Source organism: Dendrobates tinctorius, unplaced genomic scaffold, assembly GCF_039654945.1.
Source record: "Dendrobates tinctorius isolate UK_male_01 unplaced genomic scaffold, ASM3965494v1 ptg000011l, whole genome shotgun sequence".
NCBI classification, from domain to species: Eukaryota; Metazoa; Chordata; class Amphibia; order Anura; family Dendrobatidae; genus Dendrobates; species Dendrobates tinctorius.
The window spans coordinates 5717565-5737860 of NW_027361679.1; the positions used below are offsets into that span (position 1 = coordinate 5717565).

The 20296-nt window shown below is 42.0% G+C and overlaps 1 protein-coding gene across 1 annotated transcript in view; it reads right to left on the reverse strand.

The window, feature by feature from the left end:
• The window catches only part of LOC141100816 (alcohol dehydrogenase 1-like), a 113107-nt gene that overhangs the window by 64882 nt on the left and 27929 nt on the right, over nucleotides 1-20296 (reverse strand). Inside the window, exon 2 of the mRNA XM_073589492.1 lies at nucleotides 8745-8846. Coding sequence (XP_073445593.1) covers nucleotides 8745-8846 — 102 coding nt within the window. The remainder of the gene's footprint in view (nucleotides 1-8744; nucleotides 8847-20296) is intronic.

Consider the following 20296-nt stretch of genomic DNA (forward strand, 5'->3'; position numbering starts at 1 on the left):
ACCCATATTACTATCCTTAAAATTGTCTGACAATGGTAGTCTACAAAACTGATATTTGTGCCACCTGAATGTGGCTCAGAATGAAAGCAGGTAGAGGTGTTGCATGTGGTATCAGGGCTCCCAGCTAAGGGGGCCTACACCGATCCCTCACCCATCTCGTCTTACTGTGATGTTCAACTGAAAGCTGTAAATGCTGTCCCAGACCCCGATACCTCATGCCTGGCTGTTTGCTACAGTGCCATGCTAAAATCTGTACTGTGGATGAATTGAGGCCACTTTCCTGGTGTCCGTTTCTCATTTGATGTGTTTTGGCAGCATTTGGGGCCATTGTAAGGTGTTGTGCATGCGTTTGTTTTTGCCTCCCATTGAGATGAATGGCGTTCGGTTATGTTCGGTGTATATTAGACTAATTAATCGTCGAATATTGCAAATTCAGCGTATGTAATCTAAACCGAACATTGAAATTTTTGCTCATCTCTACTCAGCTTCCCAAAGACATGACAGACCACAGTTTATTTACCGTATATACTCGAATATAAGTCGAGATTTTCAGCCCAAAAAATTGGGCTGAAAGTCCCCCTCTCGTCTTATATTCGAGTCATATACACTGGGGGGTCGGAGGGGGAGGGGGAGCGGGGGTGTCAGGTCATACTTACCCGTCCTGACGCTGTGTCTTGAGCCCCCAGCTTCTCCCCGTGCTCTCTCTTCCTGCCTTCAGCGGTCACGTGGTGCTGCTCATTAAAACTCATGAATATGCGCATATTCATGAGTTTTAATGAGCGGTACCACATGACCGCTGAAGGCAGGAAGAGAGAGCGCGGAGAAGCTGGGGGCTCAAGACACAGCGTCAGGACGGGTAAGTATAGCGATACTCACCTGTCCTGCGTCCATGGCTGCTTGCTGCTGTCTGTGTCTGTCATCGGTCAGTGACTTCAGACAGCAGAGGGCACGGTGACGTGATTAGTGCGCGCCGCGCCCCCTGCAGTCTGAACGTCACTGACTGATGACGTGGCAGATAGCGGGGAGCAGCCATGGACGCAGGACAGGTGAGTATCTGACACCCCGCGACGTAGAGGTGAGTATGTCATTTTTTTATTTTTACATGCAGCAGCAGCATGGGGGCAGCATATGGGGGAATCATCTATGGAGCTTCTTATGGGGGCAGCATATGGGGGGCATAATCTAAGGAGCTTCTTATTGGGGCAGCATATGGGGGGCATAATCTAAGGAGCTTCTTATGGGGGCAGCATATGGGGGGCATAATCTAAGGAGCTTCTTATGAGGGCAGCATATGGGGGAATAATCTATGGAGCTTCTTCTGGGAACACCATATGGGGGAATAATCTATGGAGCATTTCCCACCCTAGACTTATACTCGAGTCAATAAGTTCTCCCAGTTTTTTGTGGCAAAATTAGGGGGGTCGACTTATACTCGGATCGACTTATATTCGAGTATATACGGTATGTTTTAAAGGGGGATAAGTTTTTTCACAAAGGGTCCTGAATTTTGTGTTTACTTGTGCTATCTTTGTCTAATATTTAAATTTGTTTGGTAATCTGCAACATTTAAGTGTGACCAAACATGAAAAATAATAAGAAATCAGGAAAGGGGATGACACTTCTTCACACCACTGTATATGTGAGAATTAAATTTATTCTAACTTATACTTCTGTACAGAGATTTGATTGATTGAAGTCAACAGGACCAGTCTAAAACATAATTGACAACATTTCATGCCAGGGGTCTCGATGAATATTTGTTGTGGCACATGAAGCACAGCACCACATTTCTTTTCAAGAGCCACAATCACTTTTTTAGGCTATGATCCTTCTCACCATTTTCATACTCTATATTCTCCTCTAAAAGTATGTTTGGACAAACAGTTGTGCTCAAAAGTTTTTATACTCCGGCAGACTTTTTGCTTGCTTGGCCTTTTTTCAGAGAATATGAATCCACATATGGTTTGTGGTTTGGTAAAGCTATTTATTGTAAAACTATTGTGTTTTCTCTTTTTAAATCATACTGACTACCCAAAATATCCAAATGACCCTGATCAAAAGTTCACATACCCCATTTCTTAATACCGTGTATTGCCCCCTCTAACATCAATAACAGCTTGAAGTCTTTTGTGGTAGTTGTGGATGAGGTTCTTTATTTTCTCAGATGGTAAAGCTGCCCGCTAGTGTTGAGCATTGCAATACTGCAAATATCGGGTATCGGCCGATATTCGCTGTATCGGAATTCCGATACCGAGTACCGATATTTTTTCAATATCGGATATCAGAATCGGAAGTTCCCATAATGCAAAGAGCCACTGCTGTGGCTCTGATTGGCTGCCGAAATGACGTCATAATGATGCGCGGTCTGTGCGCATCATGATGCGCCGTCAGTTCGGGCCTTCCGGGGGGTCTGTGCCGACTGCTCGGGGGTCTGTACCGGCCTGCCGGGGGTCTGTGCTGACTGCCCGGGGGTCTGAGCGGACTGCCGGGGGTCTGTACTGGCCTGCCGAGGGGCTGTGCCGGCCTGCCGGGGGTCTGTGCAGGCTGCGGGGGCCTGTACCGGCCTGCCGGTGGTCTGTACCGACTGTCCGGGGGTCTGAGCGGACAGCCGGGGGTCTGTACCGGCCTGCCGGGGGGCTGTGCTGGCCTGCCGGGGGGCTGTACCGACTGTCCGGGGGTCTGTGCAGGCTGCGGGGGTCTGTACCAGCCTGCCGGGGGGCTGTGCCGGCCTGCCGGTGGTCTGTACCGACTGTCCGGGGGTCTGAGCGGACTGCCGGGGGTATGTACCGGCCTGCCGGGGGGCTGTGCCGGCCTGCCGGTGGTCTGTGCCGACTGTCCGGGGGTCTGTGCAGGCTGTGGGGGTCTGTGCAGGCATCGTCCGATGGGACTACAAGTCCCATCAGGCGATGCCTGCTACCATGACGGTGATTGACACATTAGCCAATGATGGGACAGTAGTAGTCCCGTCATCCGGCCTATGTGTTGAATGTAAAAAAAAAAAAAAAACCATACTACATACATACTACATGCTACATACATACTACAAACATGCTACATACATACTACATGCATGCAACATACATACTACATATATACCACATATATACTACATCCATGCAACATACATACTACATATATACTACATGCATGCAACATACATATATACTACATGCAACATACATACTACATATATACTACATGCATGCAACATACATACATACTACATATATACCACATGCATGCAACATGCATACTACATATATACCACATATATACTACGTGCATGCAACATACATATATACTACATATATACTACATGCATGCAACATACATCCATACTACATATATACTACATGCATGCAACATGCATACTACATATATACCACATATATACTACATGCATGCAACATACATACAACATATATACTACATGCATGCAACATGCATACTACATATATACTACATGCATGCAACATACATACATACTACATATATACCACATGCATGCAACATGCAAACTACATATATACCACATATATACTACATGCATACTACATATATACCACATGCATGCAACATACATATATACTACATGCAATATACATACTACATATATACTACATGCATGCAACATACATATATACTACATGCATGCAACATGCATACTACAAATATACTACATGCATGCAACATACATACAGTATATACTACATCCAACATGCATACTACATATATATTACATGCATGCAACATACATACATACTACATATATACCACATGCATACTACATATATACCACATATATACTACATGCATGCAACATACATACAACATATACAGTATACTACATGCATGCAACATGCATACTACATATATACTACATGCATGCAACATACATAAATACTACATGCAACATGCCTACTACATATATACCACATGCATGCAACATACATATATACAACATATATACTACATACATACTACATATATACTACATGCATGCAACATACATATATACTACATATATACTACATGCAACATACATACTACATATATACTACATGCATGCAACATACATATATGCTACATGCATACTACATATATACTACATGCATGCAACATGCATACTACATATATACCACATATATGCTACATGCATGCAACATACATATATACTACATACAATACATTCATACAATACATACATATAGACAAAGTACATATAACATAGAGTACATATTCACCATCACTTGTCACTTTGATCCCCGAAGCCATTGTCATATGTGGAATAAATATTAAAATAACAAACCACCAATATACTTACCCCTGATCCGCAGAAGTCCACGAGTGTCCCAAGACGATCTTGCGTGGAGAACAGCAGCATCAGCTGATGCTACCGTTCTCTACGGGCTCCAGGAAACCAGTGTTGGGAGGTAGGTATCCTTCTGCACAGACCCCCCCGGAAGGCCCGAACTGACGGTGCATCATGATGCGCACAGACCGCGCATCATGATGACGTCATTTCGGCAGCCAATCAGAGCCACAGCAGTGGCTCTTTGCATTATGGGAACTTCCGATTCCGATATCCAATATTGAAAAAATATCGGTACTCGGTATCGGAATTCCGATACAGCAAATATCGGCCGATACCCGATATTTGCAGTATCGGAATGCTCAACACTATGTAGTATATATGTAGTATGTATGTTGCATGTAGTATATATGTAGTATATATGTATGTTGCATGCATGTAGTATATATGTGGTATATATGTAGTATGCATGTTGCATGCATGTGGTATATATTTAGTATGCATGTAGTATATATGTGGTATATATGTAGTATGCATGTTGCATGCATGTAGTATATATGTTGTATATATGTAGTATGCATGTTGCATGCATGTGGTATATATGTAGTATATATGTATGTTGCATGCATGTGGTATATATGTAGTATGCATGTAGTATATATGTTGTATATATGTAGTATGCATGTTGCATGCATGTAATATATATGTAGTATATATGTATGTTGCATGCATGAAGTATATATGTGGTATATATGTAGTATGCATGTTGCATGCATGTGGTATATATGTAGTATGTATGTAGCATGCATGTAGTATATATGTAGTATGCATGTTGCATGCATGTAGTATATATGTTGTATCTATGTATGTTGCATGCATGTAGTATATATGTTGTATGCATGTTGCATGCATGTAGTAAATATGTGGTATATATGTAGTTTGCATGTTGCATGCATGTGGTATATATGTAGCATGTTGCATGCATGTAGTATATATGTAGTATGCATGTTGCATGTAGTATATATGTATGTTGTATGCATGTTGCATGCATGTAGTATATATGTTGTATGTTGCATGCATGTAGTATATATGTTGTATGCATGTTGCATGCATGTAGTATGTATGTGGTGTATATGTAGTATGCATGTTGCATGCATGTGGTATATATGTAGTATGTATGTATGTTGCATGCATGTAGTATATATGTAGTATGTATGTTGCATGTAGTATATATGTAGTATATATGTATGTTGCATGCATGTAGTATATATGTGGTATATATGTAGTATGCATGTTGCATGCATGTAGTAGATATGTAGTATGCATGCTGCATGTAGTAGATATATGTTGCATGCATGTAGTATATATGTAGTATGCATGTTGCATGCATGTAGTATATATGTTGTATGTATGTATGTTGCATGCATGTAGTATATATGTAGTATGTATGTTGCATGTAGTATATATGTTGTATATATGTATGTTGCATGCATGTGGTATACAGTATATGTGGTATGCATGTAGTATATATGTGGTATATATGTAGTTTGCATGTTGCATGCATGTGGTATATGTAGTATGTATGTTGCATGCATGGAGTATATATGTAGCATGCATGTTGCATGTAGTATATATGTATGTTGCATGCATGTAGTATATATGTAGTATGCATGTTGCATGCATGTAGTATATATGTTGTATGTATGTTGCATGCATGTAGTATATATGTTGTATATATGTAGTATGCATTTTGCATGCATGTTGTATATGTAGTATGTATGTATATGTAGTATGCATGTTGCATGCATGTAGCATATATGTAGTATATACTGTATGTAGTATGCATGTTGCATGCATGTGGTATATATGTAGAATGTATGTTGCATGCATGCAGTATATATGTAGTATGCATGTTGTATGTAGTATATATGTATGTTGCATGCATGTAGTATATATGTAGTATGCATGTTGCATGCATGTAGTATATATGTGGTATTTATGTAGTATGTATGTATGTATGTTGCATGCATGTAGTATGTATGTATGTAGCATGTAGTATGTATGTAGTATGTTTTTTTTTTTTTTATATATTCAACACATAGGCCGGATGATGGGACTACTACTGTCCCATCATTGGCTAATGTGTCAATCACCGTCATGGTAGCAGGCATCGCCCGATGGGACTTGTAGCAGCCTGTACAGACCCCCGGACAGTCGGCACAGACCACCGGCAGGCCGGCACAGACCCCCGGCAGGCCGGTACAGACCCCCGGCAGTCCGCTGAGACCCCCGGACAGTCGGTACAGACCACCGGCAGGCCGGCACAGCCCCCCGGCAGGCCGGTATAGACCCCCGCAGCCTGCACAGACCCCCGGACAGTCGGTACAGACCACCGGCAGGCCGGCACAGCCCCACGGCAGGCCGGTACAGACCCCCGGGCAGTCCGCACAGACCCCCGGGCAGTCGGCACAGACCCCCGGGCAGTCAGCACAGACCCCCGGCAGGCCGGTACAGACCCCCGGGCAGTCGGCACAGACCCCCCCGGAAGGCCCGAACTGATGGCGCATCATGTTGCGCACAGACCGCGCATCATGATGACGTCATTTCGGCAGCCAATCAGAGCCACAGCAGTGGCTCTTTGCAATATGGGAACTTCCGATATCCGATATTGAAAAAATATCGGTACTCGGTATCGGAATTCCGATACAGCGAATATTGGCCGATACCCGATATTTGCAGTATCGGAATGCTCAACACTATGTAGTATATATGTAGTATGTATGTTGCATGTAGTATATATGTAGTATATATGTATGTTGCATGCATGTAGTATATATGTGGTATATATGTAGTATGCATGTTGCATGCATGTGGTATATATTTAGTATGCATGTAGTATATATGTGGTATATATGCAGTATGTATGTTGCATGCATGTAGTATATATGTTGTATATATGTAGTATGCATGTTGCATGCATGTGGTATATATGTAGTATGTATGTTGCATGCATGTGGTATATATGTAGTATGCATGTAGTATATATGTATGTTGCATGCATGTAGTATATGTGGTATATATGTAGTATGCATGCTGCATGCATGCAGTATATGTGGTATATATGTAGTATGCATGCTGCATGCATGTAGTATATATGTTGTATATATGTATGTTGCATGCATGTGGTATATATGTAGTATGTATGTTGCATGCATATAGTATATATGTAGTATGTATCTGGCATGTAGTATATATGTAGTATATATGTACGTTACATGCATGTAGTATATATGTTGCATATATGCATGTATGTAGTATATATGTTGTATGTATGTATGTTGCATGCATGTGGTATATATGTAGTATATATGTAGTATGTATGTTGCATGCATGTAGTATATACAGTATGTAGTATGTATGTTGCATGTAGTATATATGTAGTATATATGTATGTTACATGCATGTAGTATGCATGTAGTGTATATGTACAGTAGTATGCATGTTGCATGCATGTGGTATATATGTAGTATGTATGTAGTATGTATGTTGCATGTATGTAGCATGTAGTATGTATGCAGCATGTATGTATGTTTTATGAATGTAGCATGTATGTAGTATGTATGTATGTAGCATGTAGCATGTATGTAGTATGTATTTTTTTTTGTACATTCAACACATTAGCCGGATGATGGGACTACTATTGTACAAGAGGCTGTACAAGGACAGAAAAGGGTTTTTCTTATTCCGATACCGGAAGTCCCATAGACTTGAATGGGACTTCCGGTATCGGAATCGGCGATGCCAAATACTTTTTTTGTATCGGGCCGATCCCATCCGATCCGATATTTTAGGGTATCGGATGGTATCGCTCAACACTACTGCCCACTCTTTTTGGCAAAAAGCCTCCAGTTCCTGTAAATTTCTTGGCTGTCTAGCATGAACTGCGCGCTTGAAGTCTCCGCAGAGTGGCACAACTGTACATGTTTGTAATTTTGTTCAGGGTTTGGATTTTCCGTAAATTTTTGATTTATTCATCATTTGCAATTTTTAAAAAAATCACAAAATTTGAATGCAAATTTACTCTAGTCCCTCACTTGGAATGAATGTATGCAAGTTTGAAATTGTCTCTCAAATTTTGCAACATTGTAGTTTACCATGCATCTTTTTGAGGTAAAAATTCCCAAAAAAGTTACAGACAAAAATAAAGAGCATTTTTTTTATTTTGTGCAAAACTGATGAACCATTGAGCCATTTTTAAAAATTTAGTGCAAAAAAAGTTAACAAATACCATGAGTTAAGGGAAAAGAAAAGTGGCTTAAAAATACAAAATGCTGAATTGGCTCCTATTATGCTGCTATGGGTTACAAAGCAAAATATTAAGCTCATATTTTTTCATTCTTATGTAGAAGTTTAAAAGCAGAACAGAGTTTACCTTGATGCGAACTTCATGTTCTTTTGGTGGTGCAACTTCAATCTCCTCAATAGTAAGAGGTTTGTTGGGTCCCCAACATACGGCTGCCTTACATTTAATAATCTATAAAGAAAAAGATTTTTTGAAAAGTCCATTTTATAATGATTCTGTAAAAAAAACAGCAAATGAGAATAAATGGCTATATCATCAATGCTTTTATGCCACAATTTTATAAAGGTCTGAAAATTTGAATATCAATCAGCCGCTGAGACACCATCACGTTTCTCAACGCAAGCAATGACTAGCCAGGTCTTTCACCGGGAAGGAACAACCACGGGAAGGGCAGTCTCCAATGAAGGAAACCACCTATGCCAAAACATGGTATCCATCCACAGACAGCTGTTTCGGGGTATTGCCCCTCATCAGTGTGGAGTAGGAAACTGGCTAGTAGGAGCAATGCCTAGTAAAAGACTATGAAAATGAGGATGAGTGACCTCATGGAGATCAACATCCAACACTGCGGAGACACCATCACATGTTTCTCAACGCAGTGATTCTAGAGCAATGCCCCCATCCCTTATGGGAAATATGCAAAAACATGTAAATCAATCAGCCGCGGAGACACCATCACATGTTTCTCAACGCAAGCAATGACTAGCTAGGTCTTTCACCGGGAAGGAACAACCACGGGAAGGGCAGTCTCCAATGAAGGAAACCACCTATGCCAAAACATGGTATCCATCCACAGACAGCTGTTTCGGGGTATTGCCCCTCATCAGTGTGGAGTTGGAAACTGGCTAGTAGGAGCAATGCCTAGTAAAAGACTATGAAAATGAGGATGAGTGACCTCATGGAGATCAACATTCCACACTGCGGAGACACCATCACATGTTTCTCAACGCAGTGATTCTAGAGCAATGCCCCCATCCCTTATGGGAAATATGCAAAAACATGTAAATCAATCAGCCGCGGAGACACCATCACATGTTTCTCAACGCAAGCAATGACTAGCCAGGTCTTTCACCGGGAAGGAACAACCACGGGAAGGGCAGTCTCCAATGAAGGAAACCACCTATGCCAAAACATGGTATCCATCCACAGACAGCTGTTTCGGGGTATTGCCCCTCATCAGTGTGGAGTAGGAAACTGGCTAGTAGGAGCAATGCCTAGTAAAAGACTATGAAAATGAGGATGAGTGACCTCATGGAGATCAACATCCAACACTGCGGAGACACCATCACGTTTCTCAACGCAGTGATTCTAGAGCAATGCCCCCATCCCTTATGGGAAATATGCAAAAACATGTAAACTAGCCAGTTTCCTACTCCACACTGATGAGGGGCAATACCCCGAAACAGCTGTCTGTGGATGGATACCATGTTTTGGCATAGGTGGTTTCCTTCATTGGAGACTGCCCTTCCCGTGGTTGTTCCTTCCCGGTGAAAGACCTGGATAGTCATTGCTTGCGTTGAGAAACATGTGATGGTGTCTCCACGGCTGATTGATTTACATGTTTTTGCATATTTCCCATAAGGGATGGGGGCATTGCTCTAGAATCACTGCGTTGAGAAACATGTGATGGTGTCTCCGCAGTGTTGGATGTTGATCTCCATGAGGTCACTCATCCTCATTTTCATAGTCTTTTACTAGGCATTGCTCCTACTAGCCAGTTTCCTACTCCACACTGATGAGGGGCAATACCCCGAAACAGCTGTCTGTGGATGGATACCATGTTTTGGCATAGGTGGTTTCCTTCATTGGAGACTGCCCTTCCCGTGGTTGTTCCTTCCCGGTGAAAGACCTAGCTAGTCATTGCTTGCGTTGAGAAACATGTGATGGTGTCTCCGCGGCTGATTGATTTACATGTTTTTGCATATTTCCCATAAGGGATGGGGGCATTGCTCTAGAATCACTGCGTTGAGAAACATGTGATGGTGTCTCCGCAGTGTTGAATGTTGATCTCCATGAGGTCACTCATCCTCATTTTCATAGTCTTTTACTAGGCATTGCTCCTACTAGCCAGTTTCCTACTCCACACTGATGAGGGGCAATATCCCGAAACAGCTGTCTGTGGATGGATACCATGTTTTGGCATAGGTGGTTTCCTTCATTGGAGACTGCCCTTCCCGTGGTTGTTCCTTCCCAGTGAAAGACCTGGCTAGTCATTGCTTGCGTTGAGAAACATGTGATGGTGTCTCCGCGGCTGATTGATTTACATGTTTTTGCATATTTCCCATAAGGGATGGGGGCATTGCTCTAGAATCACTGCGTTGAGAAACATGTGATGGGGTCTCCGCAGTGTTGGATGTTGATCTCCATGAGGTCACTCATCCTCATTTTCATATGAAAATTTGTATAATCTTGGAGCAATTCTAGACTGAACTAAAATTTTGAGACTTTTGGCATTTTTGCACTAATTTTGCAAAGCTCTGACCAAAATGGGAGGGACTGAAATGTAAACATCGCCACTTGTCAAACTCATGATGAGTGGTAGCGTTCACTATGCCATAAATCTTTCTTCAGCAGGGACTGGAGTAGAATATTTTGCAAGTCATACACAAAGGTGCACCACACACATCTGACGCTTCTGATTTATGAAGAAGTATGATTCAGAGAATGGCATCACAAACCACATTATTTTTGTAAAAGTAGAAGTTCTGATTTTTTTTTTACCACTAAGGCTGGTTTCACATTTGCGTTTTTTAGCCCTGGAAAAAAACGCATACCTGCGCATGCGTTTTTTCCCCTATATTTAACATGGGTGCGCATACCTGCGCGCTGGTAAGCGCATGTATGCGATTTTCATGCGCTTCGTTTTTTTGGGGTGTGCGTTGGTATTTTCCAGACGCAGCATGTTGCATTTTTTGGCCCTGGAAAAAAGCGCATGCGCACGTATGCGCACGTTTTGCGCTAAAAATGGCCATTATAGCCTATGGATGCGCATACGTGCGCACTGGCATGCGCAGGTATGCGTTTTTTTAGCGCTGCGTTTTTTTGGTGGTGTCCACTTGTTGTCCTAGTTATAATCTTCTAAAGTCAAAAAAAAAAGTCTATATAAAGGAGGTGCCTGCCAAAACACTGCCACTACTACACTGACAGATTGAAGAGCAGACAGTCAACCAAGAACCCATTATATCAGCGAAGAATGTGAGTATATTACATTATATGCCTGTCCTTTTAAATTATGTATGTACTAATGATTTTTATTATTTTTACATGCAGTATGTCTTCAGAATTGGAGTATTCCCCATCGCGGCAGGAATTGGCGCAAGCAGACCGTGAGGTGATTATTTTCATGCATCTCGTAAGTATATCTGCTGCTTCTCCAAATCTCTTACGTTTTTTTCAACTTTTTTAAGACATCGTCATCATCATCTTCTGCGGACGGGACTAGTGAGGGCGAAGAGCAGGAGCAGCGAAGCCAAGTCCCGGTGGTGATACGGAATGTAAGTATCAAATGATTTGTAATGTTCTTTATTTTTTATCTTCTATTTTTACTCTTTTTTATGTTTCTTTTTTTGTAACTTTTTATTCAATTTAAATTTGATTATTCTAATGAATGTGTTTTGTCTAGGTTCCACAACGGGATGAAGACGTCTACCTGGATAATGAGCAGCTCATCAGCCTGGTCCAGGAGCGTTTGCCGTTGTGGGACAGCCGTGACCGGCTGCACAAGGACATTGTGGTGACCCGGCGGCTATGGAATGAGGTGGCCGCAGCGTTGATGGATGGCTGGGACAGCGCCACAGCATCCTCCAAAAAGGCGTTTAGTGAGTATTTCCCTGCTCTGTATTGTGCCGCAGTGACTGTTGTCCTTGACGGCACTGTTGGGTTTCATGCTAGGTGTATTCTAGCAGGAAACCCAACAGTGTCATCGGGGTCTACAGTGACTGCTTTGAGTATTGTATTGCTACATTGTGCCGCAGTGACTGTTGTCCTTGACGGCACTGTTGGGTTTCGTGCTAGGCGTATTCTAGCAGGAAACCCAACAGTGTCATCGGGGTCTACAGTGACTGCTTTGAGTATTGTATTGCTACATTGTGCCGCAGTGACTGTTGGCCTTGACGGCACTGTTGGGTTTCGTGCTAGGCGTATTCTAGCAGGAAACTCAACAGTGTCATCGGGGTCTACAGTGACTGCTTTGAGTATTGTATTGCTACATTGTGCCGCAGTGACTGTTGTCCTTGACGGCACTGTTGGGTTTCGTGCTAGGCGTATTCTAGCAGGAAACCCAACAGTGTCATCGGGGTCTACAGTGACTGCTTTGAGTATTGTATTGCTACATTGTGCCGCAGTGACTGTTGGCCTTGACGGCACTGTTGGGTTTCGTGCTAGGCGTATTCTAGCAGGAAACCCAACAGTGTCATCGGGGTCTACAGTGACTGCTTTGAGTATTGTATTGCTACATTGTGCCGCAGTGACTGTTGTCCTTGACGGCACTGTTGGGTTTCGTGCTAGGCGTATTCTAGCAGGAAACCCAACAGTGTCATCGGGGTCTACAGTGACTGCTTTGAGTATTGTATTGCTACATTGTGCCGCAGTGACTGTTGTCCTTGACGGCACTGTTTTTTTTTTATCAACAGTGGACAAAGTCCGAACACGTTGGCGTTCGATCAAGGACCGCTTCAACAGTGATGTTCGTGCTGAGGGCCAGGTTCGCAGTGGATCTGCGTCAAGGACCAGAACTAGATACCGTCACTATCACGCGTTGCAGTTCCTAAGACCGGTCCTTGCCACGAGATCGTAAGTATTATAAATTTTGGGTTTTTATTTTTATTAATCTGTGTTTTTCTAATCCACAGCTGATGCTTCTTGTAAAGGCATGGTAGTAATGATTTTCCTTTCTTCCACAGCACCTGGAGCAGCACCCTGCAACCTGGCCCTGGAGCGGTCCTTCCTCGGACGTCCTCTGACCCGTCCCAGCCATCCGACAGCCAGGAAGCACCTTGCAGGTCAACCACACACACAGCTGGTGACCAGGAAGCTGGGCCATCAGGTGTTCCCCTGTCCCAGGTCTCTGCCACTGGTTATGCGGGCACTACCCGCCAGCGGCAGAGGGCCTTGGACAGGAATGTCTTGCCCGAGTTTATGCATTTGAGCGAGACATTTAATTCCAGCCTCAAGTCACTGTCCGACAGAGTTGAAAGCGGTTTTGCACTCATGGAACGTGGTTTTAACCACTTTGAACACCGCTTCAATTCTGTAGAACAGCGCCTTGACCGTCTGGAGGCCGACCTCAACAGACCAGCACACCATTTTTTTAGTAAGATTGAAAAGGGCATGGCGGAACACCTTAGTCCTGATCAACAGCTGAATGTGCTGCAGGCCTGCAACAATGCTTTCTTGCAGGCTATGCAGCATAATCGGTACGGTCAGCAGTCAGTGGTGTCCTTTCCACCTGTGCCACCATTGACTCGCTTCACCTCACTACCGACTTGTGCTGCATACCACTGCACGGACACCTCTATTCAAAGCCAGGACACCCACCGTTACACCACCACAAGTCTGAGTGCAGCTGGTCACTTCACCGACACCACCATGGCAAGCGCTGCTCCTGTCTGGAGCACCACCGCCACTCCCATGCATGCGTGGAGCTCAGCCACCACTAGGCAAACATGGAACAGCCCTGCCGCTACAACAACATGTAGTAGCCCTGCGACCACCACTCTGCAAACCTGGACCATCACTGCCGCCACCAGTCCTCCTGCAAGGACGAGCACTGACAACGAAGAGCAGCAGCAGCCACCTCAGCAGCAGCAGCCACCTCAGCAGCAGCAGCCACCTCAGCAGCAGCAGCAGCCACCTCAGCAGCAGCAGCAGCCACCTCAGCAGCAGCAGCCACCTCAGCAGCAGCCGCCACCTCAGCAGCAGCAGCCGCCACCTCAGCAGCAGCAGCCGCCACCTCAGCAGCAGCAGCAGCCTTACCAGCAGACGGGGGACCTACATTCAATATTTGCCCCTAGTTCAAGGCGAAATCTATCAAGGCGGGCATTGGGCCAAAGTCGGTCCAGGCACACAAGCCTACGGCGACATGCCATTACAACTAATGTACCTGAACAGATTTCCTCTCCTCCAAGTGTTCCTAGTTTAATTCCCTTAACTGGACTACCTTCCCCCACAAGTTTTGTTGCCCCTTCCCCTCAAACACCGTCTTCAACTGCAAGTGTTGCATATTCCCTGCACACCCCCAAATTGAAACCATCTGCCCCCAAACGCCAGAAAAAATAATTTTTTGGTTTATTTTTGTGATAAAAAATAAATTTACATTTGTGGTTCACCATTACTAAGTTTCATTAATGTTGTTTGCGCCGCTCACACACACTGATGGGTAAATACATGTTAAAAACCAACCCAAGGCCTAGTATAGTCATATGTGAAATAACACGGACTAGTATAGTCATACCAAGGCCTAGTGTAATAACTCGAGTTTTACCAACTTGGATCTGGTTTCATGAAAAACAAACTGTTGAAACTTGTCTTAAAAATAAGTTTCTTTCTAGTTTCACCAGTTTGTTTTTTGTGAAACAAGATGCTAGTTGTTAAAAATCGAGTTATTACAGTAGGCCTTGGTATGACTATACTAGGCCGTGGTATTTCACATATGACTATACTAGTAGGCCCAAGGCCTACTATACTCATATTTGAAATACCACGGCCTAGTGTAGTCATTACAAGTGTAATAACTCTATTTTTACCAACTAGAATCTGGTTTCATGAAAAACAAACTGTTGAAACTTGTCAAGTTTCACCCGTTTGTTTTTCGTGAAACAAGATCCTAGTTGGCAAAAATCGAGTATGCCTTGTTATGACTATACTAGGCCGTGGTATTTCACATATGACTATACTAGTAGGCCCAAGGCCTACTATACTCATATTTGAAATACCACGGCCTAGTATAGTCATTCCAAGGCCTAGTGTAATAACTCTAGTTTTACCAACTAGAATCTGGTTTCATGAAAAACAAACTGTTGAAACTTGTCAAGTTTCACCCGTTTGTTTTTCGTGAAACAAGATCCTAGTTGGCAAAAATCGAGTAGGCCTTGTTATGACTATACTAGGCCGTGGTATTTCACATATGACTATACTAGTAGGCCCAAGGCCTACTATACTCATATTTGAAATACCACGGCCTAGTATAGTCATTCCAAGGATTAGTGTAATAACTTGTAAGTTGGAATGGAGCAGATTAAATTCATCCACTCAATGCTGACTTGTATTCCCCATGGACTTTCATTGGGGTTGGGTTTTGAGGGTTGTGTTTTGAGAAAATCTCATACTTTGTTTTCAACTAGTTGCACAATTTTCTCTTGAAAAAAAATGGTTTCCTGATTCATGGCCTGCAGCTTTGCTCGTTCCAATATATTTCACGCAGACTAGCAATGCTGCATTTTAACTCATATGTGTATTTACCTGCCCAGGTGTGTGAACATCAAAAAATTCAGTTATACATGGGAAGTTTTTTATTTAATTGGAGTTTAAAAAATATAGTGCACTCAGTAATGGTATCAAATAAGGTTTTTTATTACCATAAACAAACAAAAACATTACACCATTTCATCTTGCCAGTGCACCCGTCCTACATCAGAAATAAAGTAGGCCGCAAATTGGTCCCTCATTTGGCCAACTTCAACGGATGACCTGAGAGTGTGCTGAGTGAATTCAGGCAATGGGTTAGGAGCATCATCGTCCAGTTCAAAGGTCGGGTGCTCTTTAGCCATCACAAAGTTATGTAGAACCACACAGGCCTTCACCACCTCATCGACTGTTTCAAGTTTAAGATTAATGGCCGTGCCCAGAATTCACCATCTGGAAACAAGAATCCCAAAAGCACACTCGACAGTTCTTCTGGCCCTGGTCAGCCTGTAATTAAATATTTTTTTGGTGTGGTCCAAGTCCCGGCTGGAGTAGGGTTTCAGTAAGTTTCCGCACATTTGAAAAGCCTCATCGCCAACCATTACAAAGGGCAGTGGCGGAGCTTCGGTGTGAGGAAGAGGCCGTGGCATAGGGAAATTAAATTGGTTGCCATACAACCTCCGGCCCATGTCTGAGTTTTTAAAAGCTTGTGAGTCATTACCACGGCCAAATGCTCCAATGTCCACTGCTACAAACATACATCCGGCATCCGCAATCGCAATGAGTACTATTGAAAAGTACTTTTTGTAATTATAGTACTCAGATCCCGTTCTTTGGGGTTTGATGATCCGTATGTGTTTACCATCAACAGCTCCCAAACAGTTGGGAAAATTGCATACTGTCCAGAATTTGTCAGCAATTTCCATCCACTTTTCAGCGGTGGGCAGGGGCATAAATTCTGGGCAAAGAACATTCCAGAGAGCCTGGCAGGTGTCAGCAACAATTCCAGACAAGGTAGAGATTCCAATACGGTACTGGAAGTGTAGTGAAGATAGGGTTTCTCCAGTCGCCAGGAATCTGTGAACAGACAAAGAAGTAAAATTAATATTTATGTATATTATTTTAAAAAACTATAAAATAAAATATTAGTACATTCACGAAAACTAATTACCCAAGGTTTTGAATACTAAATTTAAAAAAAAAACATCAGACCGCACCCCTTGGTTTTTAAAACATACCGTAATGTCACCAGTAGCCGTTCCTCAGGAGGAATCGCACGATGGAGCTGTGTGTCCTGTCTCCGGATGGATTGTTGGACACGAGCAAGCAAATCCATGAAACTTTCGTGGGACATCCTGATATAATCTGTAAATTTCTCCGGGTTTGCCTGTAGCTCGCTGTAGAGGGTGTGGTATGCCCCACGGCTCTCCCGGAGTTCAACAATCGGATGTATCCACATACGCCGCCGTCTTCGCTGCCTCTCTCTCTTCCTTTGTTCATGGCAAGCAACTGCATACGCCTGAGCCATCGCGATGTCCAAATCCAAGTTGAAGTGAAAACTCTTCCAGCGCAGATCCATGGTCACGAGAAGAATCAAGCAAATGTGAAGAATACTGTAGACAGGGTCTATATATTAACATACCACACCCACAATGAAGTCCCATTGGTCTTGTGTGTTGTTGAATGGTTGTTTTTTCATTTTTTTGGGGTTTTTCCAAAATCTGTAAAAAAACGCAAACGCACAAAAAACGCATACAAACGCGCAAAAACGCTGCGTTTTTTTCCTGCATGCGCATAAATATGCTTGAAAAAAACGCAGCGTTTGTATGCATTTGTATGCGTTTTTTTAATGCGTTTTTTTGCGGGAAAAACGCGCTGCAAAAAAAAGCAAGTGTGAAACTAGCCTAAGATATAGAAAAAAATTCAAGTTTGATATCACCATAATCATACTGGCCTGAACAATTATGTTGCCAGTTAATTTTTACCATATGATAAAGGCAGCAAAAAACAAGACCCAAAAAGTAACAGAATTGAGTTTTTTTCACCATTTCACCACACTTGGAATTTGTTTCCAAGGGTAGGAAAAAGGTAAACCACAAGAACAGAAAATTGCCTCATTGTGAAAGAGTTAATTTTCTCCTTTATTCTGTCTTTTTTTAGGGTTGGATAATAACAAGGAGAATGGAGATAGTTACATTGTTTTTAGCACTTGAGACAATATTGGCACATAGTCTGACCGCATAACTGATCCTAAAACAGAGGTTTTGACTGTTTGAAGAACCCTTTTGTCAACAATTATTAATATCCTAAGTAGCTCTTATGGGGGATTAGAATAAAATATATTATTCTTTTCAGATGCACATGCATGCTAATTCTCCAAAGGTCATAGATATCATCTTGGTATATTACCAATTTTGGTTTGAAAAAGTCAAACACTGCTCCTTCCCTACTGAGCCCTGCCGTGCACCCAAACAGTGGTTTTCCCCCTCATATGGGGTATTGGCATATTCAGGAGAAACTGCACAACAACTTTAGCAGTCAATTTTCTACTTTTACACTTGTGAAAATAAAAAAAATTGTTGCTAAAAGATCATTTTGGTGATAAATGTTCATTTTTTCTTTCCACATTCCATTAATTCCTGTGAAGCACCTGAAGGGTTAATAAACTTCTTGAATGTGGTTTTGAGTACCTTAAGGGGTGCAGACTTTAGAATGGTGTCACTTTTTGGTATTTTACATCATATAGGCCCCTCAAAGTGACTTTAAATGTGATGTAGTCCCTAAAAAAATGTTTTTTTGAAATTTGTTGAAAAAATGAGAAATCGCTGTTTAACTTTTAACCCTTATTACTTCCTAACAAAAAAATTTGGCTCCAAAATTGTGCTGATGTAAGGTAGACATGTGGGAAATGTTATTTATTAACTATTTTGTGCGATATGACTCTCTGACGTAAGGGCATAAAAATTCAAACTTTGAAAATTGCTAAATTTTCAACATTTTCACCAAATTTCCTTTTTTTTACAAATAAACGCAAGTAATTTCAAAGAAATGTTACCGTTATCATAAAATGCAATATGTTACGAGTAAATGATCTCTGAATCACCAGGATCCATGGAAAGGTTCCAGAGTTATTACCTCATAAAGGGACAGTGGTCAGAACTGTAAAAATTGGCCTGGTCATTTAGGTGAAAACAGGCTTTGTCTCAAAAGGGTTAAAGATGAAACAATAATGACATGGTTCCTTCCTCATCTTGCCCAAACCCTATTGAAAATTTGTGGGTCCTTGTCAAATGAGAGATATATGGTGCTTTAAGAGATTTGTTGGTGCTGCCATTTAAGTTGATCATCACCAGAATAAGAAACTGACAGACTCCATGGAAGGAAAGCTTATGACTGTTATTGAAAAGAAGGCTGGCAATATTGGTCACTGATATATATTTTTTTTAAATATCAGAAATTAATTTTTGTACACTTTGACTTATCTGGTCATAATTCTCAGTTTAACCCCTTAACAACCAGAGTTATTTTCGGTTTTGCATCTTCATTTTTTGCTCCTCTTTTATCCAGAGCCATAACATTTATATTTTTTGGTCAAAATGGCCATGTTAGGGCTTGGTTTTTTGCAGGACGAGTTGTACTTTTGAACAACAGCATTGGTTTTACCATGTCATGTACTAGAAGACGGAAAAAAATTCCAAGTGTGGTGAAACTGCAAAAAAAGTTAAATCATACACTTGTTTTTTGTTTGGCTTTTTTACCAGATTCAACTGACTTGCCATTATAATTTTTCAGGTCATTACAAGTTCAGAGACACCAAACATGTCTAGGTTCTATTTTATCTAAGTGGTTAAAAAAAATTCCAAACTTTGTTTAAAAAAAAATTACGCCATTTTCCGATACCCGTAGCGTCTCCATTTTTTGTGATCTCGGCTTGGGTGAGGGCTTATTTTTTTGCATGCTGAACTGATATTTTTATTTATACCATTTTGGTGCAGAAATGATCTTTTGATCGCCCGTTATTGCATTTTAATGGAATTTTGCGGCGACCAAAAAAAAGTAATTCTGGCGTTTTGACTTTTTTTCTCGCTATGCCATTTAGCGATCAGGTTAATCCTTTTTTATTGAAAGATCGGGCGATTCTGAGCTCAGTAATACCAAATATGTTTGATTTTTTTATTGTTTTATTTTGAATGGGGAAAGGGGGTGATTTGAACTTTTAT